At 39.1% G+C, this 20,443-nt stretch overlaps 1 protein-coding gene across 1 annotated transcript; it reads right to left on the bottom strand.

Moving 5' to 3' along the window:
• Positions 1-1,956: 1,956 nt before the first annotated feature.
• LOC140241174 (uncharacterized) lies at positions 1,957-18,864 on the bottom strand. The gene is made up of 8 exons (XM_072320933.1): positions 18,831-18,864; positions 13,521-13,856; positions 11,374-11,565; positions 9,868-10,197; positions 9,060-9,335; positions 3,528-3,827; positions 2,703-2,841; positions 1,957-2,059 (listed from the first exon to the last, which is right to left on the bottom strand). Exons 1-7 carry the CDS (start codon positions 18,862-18,864, stop codon positions 2,708-2,710), a joined length of 1,602 nt encoding a protein of 533 aa, XP_072177034.1. The 3' UTR covers positions 1,957-2,059; positions 2,703-2,707.
• Positions 18,865-20,443: the final 1,579 nt, after the last annotated feature.

Here is a 20,443-nt window from a genome sequence, read left to right as displayed (position 1 = left end):
TCCTTTCATATGACATCCTATTTTGGCCTAAACCAATGAGGTGCATCTCCTGTACAATGACTAAGCAGTCAATTGATCTTGATGTTATTATAAAGCTGCCTAAATGGCAATTGATAATTACGTTTAAGAAATCTTGTTCTACACGTTCATATATATATATATATATATATATATATATATATATATATATATATATAATTAGAAGAAAGAGTCTCAAGTACGCCATGAATCCAACGATTACAATTCTTTTTTTTTTAATCGTTGGATCCATGGCGTACTTGAGACTCTTTCTTCTAATAATTACAACATTCGAAGTCCAACACGTGGAAAATTCCAAGATGAACATATATATATATAAATGTATTATATATATGTACATATGTATGTGTGTGTGTTCGCGTCCACGCGCGTGTGTGTGTGTGAGTTTGTGTACTAATGTCATCATTCATGAGTTACGATTCACTTTTAATAACTTTCAACATGAATTTCTCGCTATACGTTGGTGTTACAACTATCTTAGTTTGTTCGTCACAATTTTCAACACTCATGTTGATTTTTTTTTTTTTACAGAGAGGGTATATATATATACCACGAACACCGAATCAGAACTACACATACATTCGGTTTCTCTGTTAAACCAGCAGTTTATTTATTGACGTGACCATCATTCACTAAGATCACTGCGGACCATTCAAAAAATCAAAAGAATATTACATCTTATTTATGGAAAAGAGAGAGAGGATAAAAACATAAGACACTATAAAAAGAACAGAAGCGCAACTGATTGCTTTACATACATTGTAAGATACTTCAAGGAAACCGAAAGTACCACCAATGATGTCATTAGAAAATAATTGCTCTACTTCGTTTCCATAATGAAAAGACGTTATACAAGGCTCAACATTTGATGTAGCCCTGTGGCCCGGGGCTCCCAGAAATAGATGTTGGGCGACCACTTAATAACAAAGTATATATTTGTGAGCCCCTTTAACATACCTGCCAATTTTCGCATAATCATCAAGGTTCATAGTCATTTTAATTTTCTTATGTGTTACTTTCTTACTTCTTTGTCACAGTACGTGGCATTTGACACACATTGTCGAACATGTAAATATTCAAACAATTATCATGATTTATTGTATTATCTTAATGTTTTATAAAAATAGTTCACTTGTCACGCTTTTCTTTATTTTTCGGGCCAAAAAAAAAAATGCAATTCAATTATTCTGATGGCCCCAATGGGCCCCAAAAGAAAAAGTTAATATCGAGCCTTCTATTTTATATTATACACATCTAAGTAATGTGATGTAGAATTAAATCATATGAAATAAAGTAGCTTCTTGTTCAGTTCTATTTCTGTTTTCGACCGCCAATACATGAAACTAAAATTAACATAGTGTCGGCAAATTAAATGAATTACACCCATCAATATTCATTATATTGTGTTTCAATTAGTCAAAACGTATTAAGTAAAAATACAATGCAATGTCAAGTTGAAGGTACACTAGCAGAGAAAATACTTTGAACAAGGTTTGAGAAATTAATAATTTTGACAAGCAGAGGACCATCTTCATAAGCAAAGCTTGACTGGGAAAATAGCCTCAGATAATGTTGCAACATAAACAGTCTGATAAAAAAAACTATCACAAAAGTACGCGATAGACATTGCCACTTTCTATATAAAGTGTAATCAACAGTTATTATAAATGTAGGAATTTTGTACATCAAATCAATACACGGTAAAATTTATCGACAATACTACAATGAACATAAGATTAACGACAGTTGCATCACAATCATTATTCCATTGACTACTTGTGCTTTGAAGACATGCTCTTCATCTCGTTTCAGGTCACTTCCAATGACATAGAGATTATTGATAGCCAATAAATCTATTTTGGAAACTACAGATAAGACATAATAACATGTGAATGATTTCAGACATTGTCAGAGTGAGTTAAGATACAAAGTGTGCAAATTATGATTCTTCATTCGGAGAAAATTTTGTTGGTGTGCATCCAAGGCTTTCCCTCATTTTGACCCTCGCAGCTTTCCATACCTGCAGGCAAATGTCATAAAAGGATCTTAAAATTGTTGCCAATGACATGTAAACATGCGGGATATGGTGTCAACTGAAGATAAACAAATATTGTAGGCAGTACTGTGTGTTCTTAACAAAATCAAATTTCTCTACAGAAAGGCAGTGCGTAGCAGTCAATTAAAGAATATCATTTGAGGCACTTCTGCGGTAGGAAAGTGAAACGCAATACAGGCAGTGAATATACATCTAAAATGCGACAAGAAAATAAATCATAAAAAGGGGGACATGGTATATCTATCTTATTAATGCAATAAAATCTTAAGTCATTGATGAAATGTAAGAGTAGCAACATAGATGAAGCTAAGCGTGTTCTAAAATGTCTATGGAGGAACACAGCATGTCAAACCAACGAGTGTATTTTTTTTCCCCGATGAAAGACAATATCCCCATTTCTTTCGATTACCGCTTTCGTCTCGTCTGCATCTCTCATAATTCTATCTGGGTAATGATTCAAGTTAAGTTTATCCAGGAGTATCTGGTTTTCTTGCCAAGTACTAAACCTAGAAAGTAGTAAGTAATTGTAAATGTTACAACATTCTACTTGATACATTTTTCAAAGCGCGCGGATTCAGTAAATAAAACACGCTATGAATATACTCACCTCAATCAAAAGACATTTTTTCTCTTCACGAGGACAGTGAAGCAGGTGATGATGGAGAGGATGAAAACGACGACGAGAAGAGCGTACGTGGTCGACGATTGTTGAAGGACCCGTCGATGAGGGCTAGCTATGGGACCCCCTATCGATAAAGCACCAATGGACAACGGTAGCGTTTTCTTCTTGTTGTGTTATAGTTTTCCTGCATTCCCTCAGTACTGCGCGGTTTTTAGCTCGGACTTTTTTTTTCTTTTTCTGAACTAGCTAACAACTTAAACGCTGTTTAAGTATAATTTGTGACAAAGAGGGCAGTGATGCATTCCTTGCTGTCACATATCTGTTTTAAATTGTCAATCTTTTTCCACCTCATCTAAAGCATTGTATATTATGTCAAAAGGTCGCAGAATAATTATGGAAGGAAATACGACATAAAAAACCCCAATCATACTGTCGTGCTGTTCAAATTAGGTGTGTTGTTCCAACCTAACGGTATAAAACTTGCTGTAAGTATAGTAACATCAGACGATAATACAGATGCAGAAGGTGATCTGTGACGATCATGGATCACGTGACAAGTACTTCATTTGTTTGTAACCCTTAAAAAAAACTCTCTAGCGCCCTCTCTTGTCTCAGTGCTCACAGATTATTACCTTCTTCTGTACCCCGTGAAGTGACTAGGAGATTTCTGATCGCCATCATACACACACATTTGAAAAAAGTGCGAAAGAATTAATGATGATTGTCGGGTACTTATAGGAGCACCTTTAGGTTCGTATATGCACTGTATGTTTTATTTCGAGAAGGATAAGCCATGATACTTTAACTTACCAGAAGGAATTTCTGTCCGGCAATGTTCCATCCATGACAACGTGTCTCCGATTCCGTTGGTCGCAGAACACGTGACATTGATGCAGGCATCGGGGAGTGGAGACAGGATCGCTGAGGCACAGCTGGAGGAGGACAAGGTGTCGTTATCAGCTGTAATGTTGTATGTGTGGAGATGTGGGTAAGGCTGGTCAGAGAGGTCAACATGACAGGTGATGATTAGAGTTACCAGGTTTCCTTCACCTCTGATTTCCGTCGTCTGGATCCTAAGGATGTTGCTACCAGGTTGTTCGGGACCGTTTTCTAGAACGAGACAAGGTAGTTAAAGGGGAAATGGTTAAATATTAACACTGGCCATCGAAAAGCACGCAATAGCGATATGGAAAATGATTATATCAGCAGTTTTGATGTTTACTGTTGGCACCTTATAACACCGATCCGCACAGGGAGGAAATGGAGGGCGGAGGAGGCTGCGGACGAGGCAGTGGCAATGGCAAAGTGGAAGGAGATGCAGGGTGCGGTTCAGGTGGGTCGGAAAGGGGTCGGGTTTCATAAGGGTGTTAGATGGTACAGCAAGCAAGGCAGGAAGGGTAGGAGGGAGTTGGTGGTGGAGGCGGTTAAGGAGAAGGAGGAGGAGTATCGCTTTGCCAAGGCTGTACAGCAGGGAGTGCAAGGAACATGGACTCGATGGGAAGGGGTGGAGCAGAGGAATGTGTCATGGAATGACCTTTGGTCAATGTCCTCTGGAGCTGTACGCTTCATGATCAGTTCCACCTTTGATGTTTTGCCGTCTCCAGTAAATCTTCAGAGATGGGGCATTGTGGAGGATGGTGGATGCAGGGTCTGCAACAAGGCGAAGGGCTCACTAGAGCACCACGTGGAGGTCTATTACAGGCCTACACATGGAGGCACAACCAGGTTTTGAAGGAGATGGCGGAGGTGACGAGGGTGGCAGTGGAGGCATGGCAAGAATGAGCCTCCTAGGGTGAGGGGAATCCGGTTTGTGAAGGAGGGGGTGAGATGCAGTGGGAGAAGGAAGGGTCAGAGGGATGATGGTGGGGGGGGGGTCTTAGCAGCTGGGGATGATTGGGAGGTGCGGGTGGATGAGGGGAATCGTACAGTGCCAGAGGAGGTGGTAGTAACTGCCCTTCGGCCGGACATGGTGCTGGTGGCTAGGTCTGTGCACAGGTTAGCAATGGTGGAGCTAACTGTGCCATGGAAGACAAGGATGGATGAGGCAAGGGAAAGAAAGTTTGATAGGTATGCTGAGTTGAGAGAGGAGTGTGAGAAAAGGGGGTGGAGAGCGGAGGTGCATACTGTGGAGGTGGGGTGCAGGGGATTTGCTGGACGATCGGTAAGGAGTGGGTCAGAGGGATGGGAATAGGTGGTAGGGACTGGGAAAGGTGGATCAGGAGAATTTGTGGGGCAGCAGAGACAGGATCTGCATAGATAGTAGGGAAGGCTTGGGGGTGGTGGAAATAGGGGGGTGTAGACAGAGTGTGTCTGGAGTGAGGAGAGGTTTTCCTTTTTTTGGGTCTTATTTTATGTTGTTTTGCTTTGTTTTGTTTTGTTTTGTCTTGTATTTGAAATGCCATGGGGGTGCTGTCAAGGGGATCCTAACGCAACACCGACCAGCCAGGGGGAGGTGTACAGCACTTAAATGGCCGAAACACTGGTGATCCCTGGTGTGCTGCTGACGACCCATGGCATTTGCGGAGTTAACATCTTTCCGTTCATTATCTTCCTCCTAGTAGGCCTACTTGTAATGGCTCAAAATTCATCTCAATTCCCTTGCTATACATCGAAAAGCTCTGTCAAGAAAATCGCCTGGCTGACGCATCTTGATGGGATAATAAGTTTGTTTGTTTGTTTGTTTGAGTATTTCGAAAGTGTGAAATAAAAGTGTGAAATAATAAAAGTCGGTATACCGACTTTGATTCCTGAAGCGCCCTCCCTGCTCTAGTGGGTATGCAGAACGAAGGTGGTACGTAGATAGCTTTGGCCCGATGTATTGTATGTAATCGAATGTAACAAATGTGAAATCACGTAGCCAGTATACCATCAGGTAAGCTCTGAGAATGTATAGTACTTTCGGCGAAGCTTTCTGGCTAGTATTGCGCATTTTGTCATTGTTTAATTGAAATCGTATTATGAAAGCGTTATCTAACACACTTCAGGGGCGTCACCAGCTTTTCTTCAAGGGGGTGCGTTTTGACACTAAATGTAACGAGATTTTTTGGACAGACATTTGGAATATAGGAAGCTCTCAATCCCTAGACTTTTACTGTTTTTTGAGGGAAACCAAGCGGGGAAAGGGCACCGGCGTAGCTAGGATTTCATCTTGGGGGTGGGGGTGGGGCGTGTGTTAGTATGCGAGGGAGCGAGCAAGGGGGGGGGGGGTGGAACTGCCTGTTGTCCTCCCCCCCCCCCCGCTCCTCCCACGGTGAGAACTTTTTGCATTTTGATGTTGTAACTGCGAGCGAGCGAAGAGAGCGAGCTTGAAAATTTTGACATTTTACAGTCCCAAAACTGCCATTTGGAGCCATATTTTTTCGCTTTGGAAATAAAGGGGGGGGGGGCGGCGCACCGGGCGCAACTACCGGCAATTACTGGCAGCAACATCAGGAGAATTGCATAACAATTAAATGCGAGCGAGTGGAGCGAGCGAGCGAGCTTGAAAATTTGACATTTTACAGTAAAAAAAACCCTGCGTTTGTAGCTATATTTTTTCGCTTTGGAATTTAAGGGGGAGGGGACGCATCGGGCGCAACTGCTGGCAATTACTGGCAACAATATCAGGAGAGCATAACGATTACTTTTAAGGAACTTTTAACGAAAATTTTACATTTTACAGTCCAAAAACTGCCGTTCTTAGCCATATTTTTTCGCTTTGGAAATTAAGGAGGGGGCGCACAGGGTGCAACTGCTGGCAATTACTGGCAGCAACATCAGGTGAATTGCATAACGATTCAATGTGGGCGAGCACAGAGAGCGAGCTTTAAAATTGTGACATTTTACAGTAAGAAAATAGCTATATTTTTTTCGCTTTGGAAATGAAGGGGGAGGGGGCGCACCGGGCGCAACTGCTGACAATTACTGGCAGTAACATCAGAAGAATTGCATAAAGATTAAATGCGAGCGAGCTTGAAAATTTTGACGTTTTGCAGTCCAAAAAAAAATGCCGTTTGAAGCTTTATCTTTTTTGCTTTCGGAATTAAGGGGGTGCACCGGGCGCAACTGCTGGCAATTACTGGCAGCAATATCAGGAGAATTTAAATGCGAGCGAGCGGAGCGAGCGAGCTTGAAAATTGTGACATTTTACAGTCCCCAAACTGCCATTTGTAGCTATATTTTTTTCGCTTTGGAAATTAAGGGGGGGGGGGCGCACCGGGCGCAACTGCCGGCAATTACTGCAGCAACTTCAGGAGAATGGCATTACGACTAATTGCGAGCGAGCGGAGCGAGCGAGCTTGAAAATTTTGACATTTTACAGTCCAAAAACTGCCGTTTGAAGCTATATCTTTTCGCTTTGGAAATTAAGAGGGGGGGGGGGGGCGGGGGGGGGGGAGGACGCCCGGTGCGTCCCTCCCCCTGGATCCGCCACTGGTAGTCAAGGGTGTCGGTTTATGTTCATGACTGGGGGAGGTATGACCATGCAGCGAAGCGGCGTCGAAGTGAACAAGCGGGGGAAGGATGTCCAAAATCTCCACTTTAGAGCATCCCCTATTTGTGCGTGTTTGTTTGTGTGTGTGTATTATATACATGGAAAAGTTCGGAATTAGCCCAGGTCAAGTCTTTTTATTGGCAATGCAAGACATTTTTATATAGACTAGTATGTAAAGCAACACTGCAAAATCAATGATCTAGCTTTGATATAACGAAGCGCAAAAAAGGTACAAAGGTGTACATTCTACATCACATTGCGCAACATTGTAGCGACTCTTTTTGCCGTTCGGATGTTCTGAGTACACTGCGCACATCCTGCTTATGTGCAGAATGCCAACCAGGAATCATGCTGAATCACAATCTTTTGTCGGGTCGGGTCCGGGCTTTTTGAACAATGTTTCACACTATATACCTATTTAATTATGGTTAAAAGAAATCATAGAAAAATATCTTATTTCTTGATCACCCTTTCATTCAAAAGCAGTTTACTAACCCTTGAATTACTATTTTGGTGAGTCTTTTTTTTTTTGTACCAACGGATGGGGGGGGGGGGGGGGCGGGGCGCACCCCCCCCCCCTCCGTATTTCGCCACTGCTATTGGGTGAAATAATTGGACAGATTTCTAACAAAAAAGCGAGAAAATCTTTTCATCGCGGGAATTATGATTATGTGGGGTGGGGCAATGGTGCGCTTGCCTTCCAACACTTTTGTGGAGGCAACATTTTTGTTTTCTTTCAAAAGCAAGAAAATCTTCTCATGTCGGGAATTATTAGTTATGGGGGGGGGGAGGCAAAATCAAAATATGCTTGCCCCTCCAATATTTTTATGGGGGTAATTTTTTGTTTTTCTGTCAAAAAAAAATGGAAAGAAAATCTTCTCGTCTCTGGAATTATGGAGGGGGGGGGGTGGGCAAAATGATATGCTTGCCCCTCCATTTTTTTTTTTTTTTTTTTTAATGAGGCTAATGCTCGCTCTTGGGCTGGCAATATGGATTGGTCAGAAGTAACGTACATAGACCCTATATACTTGTAAGTATATAGCACACGTACATGCAAATGTGTACGTGCTCCGTATCGTACGGATGTACAGTACGGTCGATAAATAGTAAAGACTGTATAGAATACTACTAGATATGTATAACATGAGTGCTGCCAGAACCAGGGGTGCGAAATGTTTTTGCCCACGAGTTTGTTTGTTTGTTTTTTTGTCCCTGGTGCAAAATAAAGAACAAAAATAGAAAAGAATAGTTATTTAGCGTCCGGCGTTGAGGTAGCTCGCAGACTGAAGTTTTTTTTTTTTTTTTTTTAGGATCTGAAGGGGGGTGCGTTCGCACCCAACGCACCCCCCCCCCCCCCCTGGTGACGCCCATGCACTTCTGCATGGTGTACGATAACTGTTTTGGTTTTAAATTTACACAGTATGTGATCATTTTGGTTTCAGTAATTATTTAGTTAAAGGTGTCACAACTGCTGTTAAGCTATCAACAGTTTGACCTAACTGTAACTCCACGAGAAGTTGCGTTTTCAATTTTGTAGAAACTTATTCAAAACAGTGAAACTTTCACTGCAGATTTACATGAACGATTAAAGGTTACTGAAAACTGCAATATCTTTCATTTTGGATAGTCACTTTAAATCGAAAAACGAAGATAATGTAAGCTCTGCGTTTTCTTACATTAATTCAATTCAATTCAATGTTTTATTTCATTTGTCGACAAAAAAGATATGAACATAATTTTTTTTTGATAACAGAAATTAACAGTAGATTAACTTTATTAAATTAACGAACAGTAAATTAGCTTTACTGTTCGTTCAAAAAATAATAAGAAGAAAAAAATGTTTGGATTTTTTTTTTTTTTTTGGTATTTACCTGGCTGTGGGGGACAGTAGGTCTTGGTCATTTCAGTCTCTCCGTAATCATTTATACCAGTGCACACGACATCGATGCATGTGTTGGGTTGAGCGTCTATCGTCACCGTAGGAGAAGCTGAATCGGAAATGACGCTATCGTCGACTGCAATGAGGTACGTGTTGATTGGTGGAAAGGGTTGGTCTTCTGGATCCACGTGACAAGTAATTGTTAAACTTGGTTCAGCAGCTTCTTGAGTCTCAAACCCCACATTGATGATTCTTTCTGGTGGCTTATCTGTTGTATGAAATATGATCACCAATCGGAAATTAAAATGGATGTACCTCAAGCCTGAAAGTTATCGCACATGAACAGAAAGGGAAGGGGGAGGATTTTTACAATATACTTTGCGCTCAGTTTCAGAACTTGACAGTCACCTCCAGAAAGCATGTGTTTCATGGAGTAAACACCAGCCGATTATCATGGTTATCATTATACCTAGCATTAAAGAGCGCAATACAAAGACAGAAATGAAAAGAAACGTGTAGGCATGAACGTATAGGCATGGATGTCTGAGCGAGCATGATCAATATCTGATATCGTTTTATTTAGTTTTTTGTAACAGTGAAAATACTGTAAGACCAGACCAGAGGAAATTGTTTGGAAATTTATAGGCAATTAAGAGTTCCTTAAGTTGTTACTACATAGTTTAACATGACCTATAGCGGTCTTAGGCTGCCGTAAAAACAAAAACAAGAAACAAAAAATAACAAAAACGAAGACAGAATTGTGGTACTGTTAAAGTGCACATTGTATGAAGACTACTTACCTCGAGGACAGTGTGTGAGCGTGGCTGAGGTCGTTCCAATCCCGTTCGTCGCCGAGCACGTGAGTTCGATGCAGGCCTTGGGGCGTGGCGAGAGGATGGCTGAGCCGGAGCTTGATGACGATAGCGTTGTAGTCTCAGTACTGATGGTGTAGGTGTGGAGGTACGGGGTCGGTTGATCGGTGAAGTTCACGTGACAGGAGATGACCAGATGAGCCAGATTATCCTCGCCTTTAATCTCTACAGCATCGATGGATAAGATGTTTTCTCCTGGAGGAGTACCGGGACTTGGGGTGATACATGGAGTGATTGACTGGGGTACATCGACACCACCTGTTTAGTCAGTTCAAATGCAGTCAGCACGTTATTCGTTTAAAAGTTCATTGTTATTTAACGGCACAAGGCACATCTTGAAAAGAAAAAGAGACGTTATATGGCAGTCTATTATAATAGTGATAACAATAGAACAAAAAACAATTCAAACACACTACAAATGAATGATGATTGTCTTTTGACGCTCATCCATGCAAATGGCTGCTTCAAATCTTATTTAGCAATGACATGACAAGCATACGTGCATTTAGGCAAACTTAAGTCGAGAACATCGCATGAAAAAGACAAGAATTTGACAATGAATTTCGTTGTTACTACACAAAACGTATTGAAAAGAATGGAATTGAATGCACGTTTTGTTACGTCCAGAAAGCGCTGGGTTTTTCGCGAAGTAGAAGGAAAGTTGTGCAGCCATTTCCCTGTTTTGCTGCGCGTTTCGCGCGTGAACAGATCATCTAAGTTTGCGTTGATCAAGTTCTACCTCTCCTAGGACTCAGCCTAAAGGAAAAATATGTCAGTATCAAATAGTGAGATACGTACAGAGATACACTTTGGTTTTTATGCAGCTTTAGTTATAAATATTCTATTTTGCAATCGCAATTTCAATCGACAGGAGTCAAAGGAGTGGTTAATCTTTGACTACAATAACTGCTTACACCAGCCTTTTATTTTTCATTGCATAATGCTAACACAGCTGTATATGTGTGTATGGTTGTGCGCATCAGAGAGTGGGGCGGGGGCCAGGGATCTGTTGCCTACCCTCCCCCCCCCCCCCCATCGGAATTTTTGAAACCCATTTTTTCTTTAGAGTCGAATAGTAAGATTATCACATATTTTGATCAGAAAATTACAAAATCAGGTCCTGTGTGAAAATACGAATGTCATTATATCGTGTTATATGTCACGGCTCCATGCACTGCCGTTTATTTTGTCATTGCTGGTGAGCGCTATTCACATTCATATAACAGGCTTTTAGTACACAGTGAAGACGCACAAGCGGAACAGGATGTGGCAGAGATCGACCACGATTTGTTCATTCAAATTTTCCTGGAAAAAAGAAGAGGAAAAATCATCCAAAACTGCTTCCAGCGCACTGTCTAAAGTGTATCAAGTATTGATATTGTGTTTTAATTGGCAATGTTTGTACTGATGCCAAATTAAGATTAAAAAAATCACCTGTAACTTCCAGAGTGGCAGAACGCACAACACCGTACACATGACACTGAAGTGTATCGCCGTGGTTTGCTGTCGTTGGAGTGAATGTCAATCTACTCGTCATGTCGTAATAAGTGAAGCGATCAATGCCGTAAGTTAGGCCTTCATTCAAGTCTGCGTTGGCAAATATTGCGGCCGCAGCACTCAGATTTCCTATAGAATAAAAAATGATGCTAACAAACTCAAAACATTGGTACATCAGTAAAACGTCTAAATGTAACATTAAGCGGGAACATTAGCCATTATCACCTGACATATTATCCTAAAGTAGAGACCGCAGTGAAAGTATGAACAGGACGGGATATAGTGATTCTTACCTTCTTGGATCTCATTCAGCCTCATCATTTTGACATCAGCACTGGTTTATCATTTTGAGTGTGTCATCATGGATAAAGAAATTTAGTATGCACACCTCAATTAAAAAAAAAAAAAATGTTTTTGATGCTGGGTGTACTGTACACAGTGTACATCCCCCTTTTCACTCTTTACAGGAAGAAGAGAAATACTATTAAAAACTGAAGCACAGATGTGGCCACAATGGAATTAGTGCATAGCATCTTGTATGTCAATGTCAGTACTCTTCATGCTGATAATTATCGGACGATCCAGTCATTAATTCATGGTAAACAACACGTTGTTTTCTATCGTCACAATTCATATGTTATACACGCCCCCCGCGGATTGGAATCGGAGATATTCCCTTTGTATGGGTTACCAGTAGGCCCACTAATCTGAATGTCACTGATGTGGGAAGGTCGAAAACAAATTACGATAATAATGATAATAATAATAGCAATAATAATAATAATAATAATAATAATAATAATAACAATGAAATAGTAATTGATAATAATATATGCAATGGTTGGACTAGTGATGATAATTACGGGCCTGCTAGAAATTGCAGTGACTACTCGCATTACAAAAATGTGAGTTCAATTTGATAAATGCTCAGTGTTAAAATGACAATATCTGTAGTAGAAGTCAGGTAAACTATAAGTTTCAACAATACATGCCATTGATTAATCAACATTTCCTTGATTTTGTCGAAACCAGAATATCAATAGAAAATGTAATGTTTTCTGGTGTAGTAATGCTAGTCAACAGAGTGATGGACGGTATTATGGCTGCAGATTCGTGATACTGTTACGTATAGAAATATTCATCTCAGCAAAAACACTTACGAAGGAAACAGCACCATTGCTTTTAAAGCAAAAGACTGCAGTATACCCCCCCCAATACAATCTGACTGTTCCCAATGATAACTTTTAAAACAAATTAACAATCCCAATGTTATGTTAGGGTATGAATGTTACCTACACTTTGCAGAAAACCCCATTTAATTTGGTTCAGTGGTCATGGAGAAATGTGAATTTTTGTAAAGCTTGTCATTGGTCTGTTTCTTCCAAGCTTAGCACTTGGATGCTATTGGCATCCATAGAAATATGAATGAAAATATTTTGCTCACAATTGACAGGACAACTAACAAATGAATTCGAATTCTGTGCATAACATATTACCAATAGATAAACAAAGAAATATGTCAATATGTCAATACTTTTATTCATGATCATCTTGATAGAAAACAGAGAAAAAATAATTTAAGAAAACCAAAAATCAGAAAGAATTCACTCCACTATTCCATGAGTTAATGATTTGATATCTTTCTTTTATCGTTCATTTTCAAACCTTATCAACGTTTGAAATTTTCACAAATCTGCTTCCTTTTTGATGAAATTCATTATTCATTTCGTTGATTAAAAATGAAAAGAATCTTGCAATCTCTCATTCAATCTCTCATTCATTCATATTCGTAAAGCGTGAACACAATGTAGACAACGAGTCTCCTGTATACAAAACTTAGAGGGAAGGGGCTTCTAATAAACTTTGAAAAGATTTCCATTTCTCTGTGACCACTAAAGCACAACGAATGGAGTTTCCTATAACATTTATGTAAATGCTATATTGTAGTTTCATACCCTGAATCGCATTTTGATTGAATTTCTATTTTCAGAGTTATCATTGCAGGAAGTCCGATTGTATTTCTTTTTTTAATGGGGGGAGGGGGTGGGAATTACACGGAATGTTACATACTGAAATAAACTCACGTTCTCCTGCACATCTTACACCTACATCCTCGCCGTGCCCACAGCTGGTACGCCCGCCATAGGTGGTATGACATCCCCATGGCCCTCGAAAACACTCTAACAGCGAATTCTTATCCGATGTGGGGCAGTAAATTCCACGGTCTAACCAAATAGGTCCGGATCCTTGTCCGAAATGGGCGTTGGGGTGAACCGATGCGACCGATGAGTACCCAAGCTGTCGGCACACCGCGTTCCCTTCCTCAGTACCCCAATACCAGTCACACGCCGTGCCCCAGATTCCGTCACACAGTATCTCTACTCGGCCTTCATGCTCGTCAGAACCTCCGACAAGTCTCACTAAAAAACAATGACAAATATTGGAGAAGACAGTGTTTGCAATATTAAAGAGCACGAATGACAAGTCGAAATTTCAGATTCCATTGCAACGGATAATTCCAAATCAAATCAAATCAAATCGAATAAAATCAAGTCGAATCGAATCGAGTCGAGTCGAATCAAATCAATTACTTAAATGAGGTTGCAACGAAATTCCGTGGCCGTTGGGACAGTAATCAATGGTAATTATATTCAAGACGCAGTCGGAACTGCACATTTTGTGAAATCAGATATTGCTTTGTAATTCTTTGCAGCAAGAATATGAATACAGAAGCTATATTATATCCCAATTCTGAATCATTTAAAATACGGGGAAAAACCCTGAAAACCTTTGGCTCACAATGGCATTAGCTCCGCTTTGACCATCAATATCTTATATCGATATGATGTAAACTATAACGAATGATTTCACTTCTAATGATCTGACGAGTTTAGAGTCAGTATTTGTTTTGCTTTGTTCTTTCTCTTTGCTTTTTTGTAGATATTGTTGATTTCTTGTATTTTGTTGGATTTGTTGAAGCGCTTTGAGTCTGTATAGAAAAGGCGAAATATGAATATGTATTATTATTATCATTATTATCATTATTATTATCATCATCATAATCATTATTATTATCATTATCATCATTATCATTATTATTATAAACACTGAATAGCACTCTGAAGTGGATTAATCATCAACAAGATTACCAGATTTTTTTTTTCTTCAACATGATGTCATTATGGCCAATATATTCAAGGTATGTACGCTACAATTAACGAGACGAGGCTAATTTTGTATTAAACATTTGAAAAGTTTGAGAAGAATCAGTCTTTTATTACAAAGAGGAGTTATGAGAAACAAATTTGCCGTTGAAACACAGTTCCAGGTTTGCGCAATTATAATAAACAAGTAGTTTATAGACCCGATGAAACACAGCCTCAGGCTGAAACGGCTGTCATGGTCGAGTATACCTACATTGAACTGAACGTTATGATTTTCATCTAAGAGCTCATCATTTTCTGAACGAATAGGGAAAGTATCACACGTTAATATCTTGGGTTCAGTATTCGTAGGTATAGGACTTGTTTTCGAAAAACATATGCATTTCTTGTAAGAAATACCTGCTTTGCAAATTATTGGGAAAATCTGAACCTATTTTATAAAGTAAACGTAATTTCATACAGAGTTAGATATCGACAGCAGAATACTTCGTGAGTGCATGACTTGCGCTTTAAGAATAACACGAACAAATTCGTTTGAAAACGCTGAATTCAATAAAAAATCAATTCTGCTTTGTAATCCAAGTTACTTACCTCATGTTCTTCAGCGTGAATAGGTGGAGCAGATGTATCAACAGACATGCAAATACACGATCAAAACTTCCATAGACTAAGGGACAAGCAAAGCCAACAATCCACTAGTTCGCTAATGTGCTACTCTGGTTCTTTGGAATGAATCCATAATATATTTTTCGCTGTACTCACCAGTTCTACCATCGCACGGCCGCGAGCAGTGACTTCCTCGGAAATTGAGATCCCAATAATACTAATGTTTCCGCTGAGCGTCTGTTGCCATCTGCAGAATTAGTATTTATCAATCGTTCTTCTTTCACTCCCTTTTTGCTCAGAATATTCAAGCAGTGTGTTCAAGAAATTATCAATAAACCTTCAACTTTATCTTTTGGACAATAACATCTCATATTATAACCTTGCTTTCGTTATGCACCTTATCTCTTTATCATAAGAGGGACAGTTGTTCATAAAAACACATTTCAGGGAATATTTTCGCTTCCGTCGTTCACAGAGAAAAACAAACGAAGTAACAAAAGTAATAAACAAGGAATTCAAAAGTAAACAACTTCACAATGCGTTATACTCCCACAGGTTAATGCCGTAGAGAAAATGTGTCTAAAACTTAGTGATCTACGGCATTCTTTAATTATTACCACTTTTATTGATAAAAAATTAATATCTTTGACAGAAATAATGTAGGGTGTTTGTCAAATTTCTCTCACAAAATCGGAGCAATACGATCGAAACTCTGCAGCAATATTGCCTTTTACTATAAAAATGACTCATAATACCCAGTCATGGTTGTCGATGCCACATAATGAGCAGGGATGGGATTTTGAGTTGAGACATAACTCACACACAAACCTATGGGGTCTTAGGGCAGAAAAAACATCCTTATTTTGAATAGATTTATTCTTTTACATAACTCACATCAATTCATATCCGACTAAATAGGTAATAATCACAAAATAGGTATTGTAATCTTTCTACCACTTCTTTTCAAAACATCAAAGTCGAAGACAGAAAGATTTGCCGGCATCGCTAGGTATCCCTTAGAGAGTACGCTGATAAAAGAACATTATCTTCCTTTTGCTACGTGTAGGATACGTGGTGATTATTGTCCTTTATCGACACCCTTTTCACGACAGAGCATCATGACTTATTGTTACCTCAAACACGTCGGTATTTCATCTAATGGCACTATATATCACAGAACACCAACTTTGGCCTTTGTTTTCACAAACTAAACGAGGTTTCACAGAGGAAAAATAGAGAACATGTCTAATATTACTGAATTATTAAACCGGGTATACTGCATGAGGCTTTAGCGAAGTAAGAGACAAAAATGCAGGATATTTCGTCCTTTTTAGCTCCACATACAGGGTTTCATATTAACCACTCTTAAAAGGAAAGCGTTTACTAATTCGCATCGATTTGTTGTACTTACTGAGCAGTTAATGTCTTCTTTGCTCTTCTACACTAACAAAAACACACCCGACATTCGTATGTAACTTACGGACAGCATCCGGCAACGTTAGAGCATGACGAAAAACTCTGAGCTCTTAACGGTGATCAAGTCCAGTTCATTGCTTACAAAAGCTTCCTGTCTTGACTGTTATGATCGTTATGGTTTATTTATGTCACGTTAAATATGCGATGATGATTGGGAGGTGGTTATGGCATAGACAAAAATTCCTTCGTTTCATCCTAGTATAGTCGTATGTAGACCGTTGTCAGTGGAAACTGTTGTGTCTTTTAACTCCCGATGGTGACCTTGGTTGCATGTCTCGTAAAATCTGAAGATTTGACGGTAATTATCCCTGATATCAAAATTTTGAATTGTCAGTGAGAGTCTTTGTACTTATATCTTGCTTATTGAGCACTCTGGGAGAAAATGCATGCTTGATGTAAAAATGGAAGACAGATTATATCTCCTTCCACTCGCATGAGACCAAAGTTCATTTCCGTCTCCTTTCGTACCTTTATCACAAATTATCGAATTAATGCAGAGAAAGTTATTTTGTGTGTATTTGATAGGAAGTATACCAATCAGTGGTAATGTCTCTTCTTGGATGCATTGAACAACTTACGTAGCAGCATGCTTCCAAATGTATGAAGATCGTGTTCAGAAGAGAAGATTGTAAAAATGAGGTATATTTCGCGCGGGCACAAAACAGCTCTTGACTGTACCAGACAGGCGTATTTTGCTAGGAGCTAACCAGTGCCATAGCGGACACATAGGCACCACATAAAATGGGAGGAAGAAAAATCAGTCTTTAGTGTATCGAAAATAATCACATTTTAAGTACTTTGTGGTTTCCATGTCCGGTGACATTATGATTTATGTAAGGTTGGTTGTAAACAGAATTTGTTTCAGATATGTTAGTCGACTTTATTTCTGTTTTCAAATTGGCATCGTCCTCTCTATAATATCCTCAGAGAGTCCGATGAGGGTGAGGCAAATTTCTGCCTTCTAACCCTTACGGGAGATTAAGGGTAGATGTTAGGTATTTCCGTTCTCTCTGGTTTAACGACGACAACCATCGTTTCGATATTCACGGATTGTCTCGTCAGAGATATCCCTGATCGATTTCATATGTTTTTTGAACAGTATTGCTCTCTCGTGGTACCGTAAATTCGATTTGAAAGAGTGTGGTGATGTATCTGTGTGAAAGTTCACTTCCGTCGCACAAAACTATGTATCGTTGACTCTGTGTTTTGATTCGAATGAGGAGCGGATATTCCATAATGATGAATCATCTTACTTGGTTCGAGTATCTCAGATCATGTTATCTGCTATGTAGATGGAACTGAGGGAGAAAGTTTTTATTTTAGGAATGCATTTTGTTTGGCTTCACCTGCAGAATCATAAAACGGATTCTCGTGTCTATCATGTCCAATGTTTTGCAGCAATTTTTACTGTTTTATCCTTGATGCAAAACTTTCATGCCAAGCAAGAAACATTAACTTGTCACTACTTTTATAGGGCTTATTACCTTAGCTCGTGCACATGGCTATAATGTAGAGAACTGGTAATCCTGATTTTAAAGCAACGTAAATTCTAAATTTCCTAGGAATATGAATTGTTTCGGTTCGTAGTCATGCCTATGTACGTTACATTCCTCATTCCCTCGATATTTGGCTGTATCGCCATTAGAACAGTATATCAATACGCCATTCTGGGATTAGATCACGTGTCCTTTTTGAAATTGACCTTTCGTTGTTGTTGCAGTTGATGTTGTTCCTAGTTGGTTATTTAGGCACTTTTCAAAGCGACAGAGTGCACAAACTTGGCCGACGTAACAATTTAAGGAATTCATATTCAAACAAAGAATAAACTTGCCGAGACCAAGTGACCAGAGAGGCCCCTTTTAAAACTTAGTGCAACCATTCCATTGATTTGCGTTGAATGCCTTGACAAACTTTTTTGTGTAATTATTGTCAATTTTCTACAGGCCTTAACGAACATTTCGTTTGTGTCAGGCGGATTGGTCGGCAAGCATGCACTATTCATTAGGATTACATGAATTGCCATACTAGTAACATCACGGATGCTTATCTCAGTGAATTAAAAAAAAAAAAAGCCTATTATGGCAAATTACCCTTTTTTGCGCTCTGCGAAGTGGCTGAGTGTTGTTGCTTTCATTTCTATATAGTTACCAGCAATTTTATCTCCGTTTGGACCGCTCGCCATGTTTCATATGTGTGAGATTGTAGTCGTATAAAGTTCAGCTTTTTCAGAGTATATTGAAAATGAGATGCTGAACACTTTTACACTTTCCTTTGTGTTTTCCAGAAGGCAATGTAGAGGCAGTTAAATTTCTACATTTCTGGGCAAAATGTCGCTTGTATTGCAAGTATTAAAATATTTGATTTCTTGTTACTATTGACTAACCCGTGAGACTAAAATGTTGTTTCGCTTTTTTTTTCTTCAAAATACATGTCGCCGTAGCACACTCGTTTTCATTAATCAGCATGTCACGACTAACTTAAAAAATCAGTAAAAAATCAGTATAGAGTAAGAGAACCATAATTCTGAATATTTTTTTTAATGGTTGATTGTATTAGTCTAAGTGTTTGAGTGTGTATGTGTGTGCTTGTTGATGTGTAGAGGGGAAACGTATTCTTTATTTTCATCCAAAGTCCTTGACAAAGGTTGGAGGAACTGCACAGGTAAAGGCCGCCCGCAATAATTAACGCTAACCTACAATGAAATTGTAAAATCTTGAAAGAACACATTAGATATGGATTTGATATTTTAAAAAAATCAATTATTAGTACATTCATTATAGGCGGTGAGATGAAAAAATAAGTATCAATTTCCACTCTATCTTCATGATTGCAAAGTGGACGTATTCTATATAATGCTTTCTCATGTACTTAGGTATTGCGTTCAACATCTCCCAAATGAGCCCATTCTTTCCTATTTCAGTTAGCTTAAAAGACATCTATAAGGGAATCCCCCTCGTCATCTGACGTCACGAGTTTGAAGGACGATGCGAAAATCTGGGCATCGTTCCAGCGAGAGGAAGGCGCGAAGGCAGGCAGAAAATGATACCAAAATCCAACCAGTTTTTTAAAAATAGAATGGAAATACCAAAAAACAATGGTAAAAATTCAATGAAATTAAGATATTCTTCTAAAAAGCAACGTAAATGGGCACTTTTTAATATCTAGAAGTTATATCCAAATTTTCTTTCAGACTCTCTATATAATAATATCTGTTGATCAGACTATCCACTGTACTCGTCGTTTGCACGCCATCTGTAATCTGTACGCCATTTAAGTACCAGATCAAGCGTTCTGAGCCAAAGACTTTATCGGCTGTACAGACAGCCGTAACTTCTTGGTTTGGTGTCAGAGGGCTTGGTACTTCAAAAGTCACACTGGTTCCACCTAAATAAGATAATAACAGAAGAAAGTAAAAGAGAATAATGCGGCTTGATGGACTTACGACAAAAATCACCTTACTTGAAATTCACTCGTCCAGCTTTTTTTTCAGGGACCAGATGTAATTGGCCTTTTAATAAAAAAAAGAAAAAAAAAACAATAAAAACTCCAACAATTTACCACTTTTCAAACTATTGCACAAGCACTGTCATTTGAATGATTTCTTTTTGTGTGTGTGTTTTCCCCCTTGGATCCGATATCTCATTTGTTTTCTCTGTTTATACAAACGTACTTTAAAAAAGAATAAAAAGAATCCCTGAGAAGTGGAGTATTTACACAAAACTACAGCAACCAATTGAATTAGCAATTGAACCATAAGTCCA

Source organism: Diadema setosum, chromosome 17 (assembly GCF_964275005.1).
Source record: "Diadema setosum chromosome 17, eeDiaSeto1, whole genome shotgun sequence".
In the NCBI taxonomy this organism is placed as follows: domain Eukaryota; kingdom Metazoa; phylum Echinodermata; class Echinoidea; order Diadematoida; family Diadematidae; genus Diadema; species Diadema setosum.
The sequence above is the reverse complement of the archived record's forward strand: the minus strand, read 5'-3'. Positions and strand labels throughout refer to the sequence as shown.

Coding starts and splice junctions, on each gene's coding strand:
- LOC140241174 (XM_072320933.1), bottom strand. CDS start 18,864: ATGGCGAGCGGTCCAAACGGAGATAAAATTGCTG. Junction 10,198..11,373: donor TGCCACTCTGGAAGTTACAG/GTGATTTTTTTA, acceptor CTGACTAAACAG/GTGGTGTCGATGTACCCCAG. Junction 3,828..9,059: donor CTACTGTCCCCCACAGCCAG/GTAAATACCAAA, acceptor GTCTCGTTCTAG/AAAACGGTCCCGAACAACCT.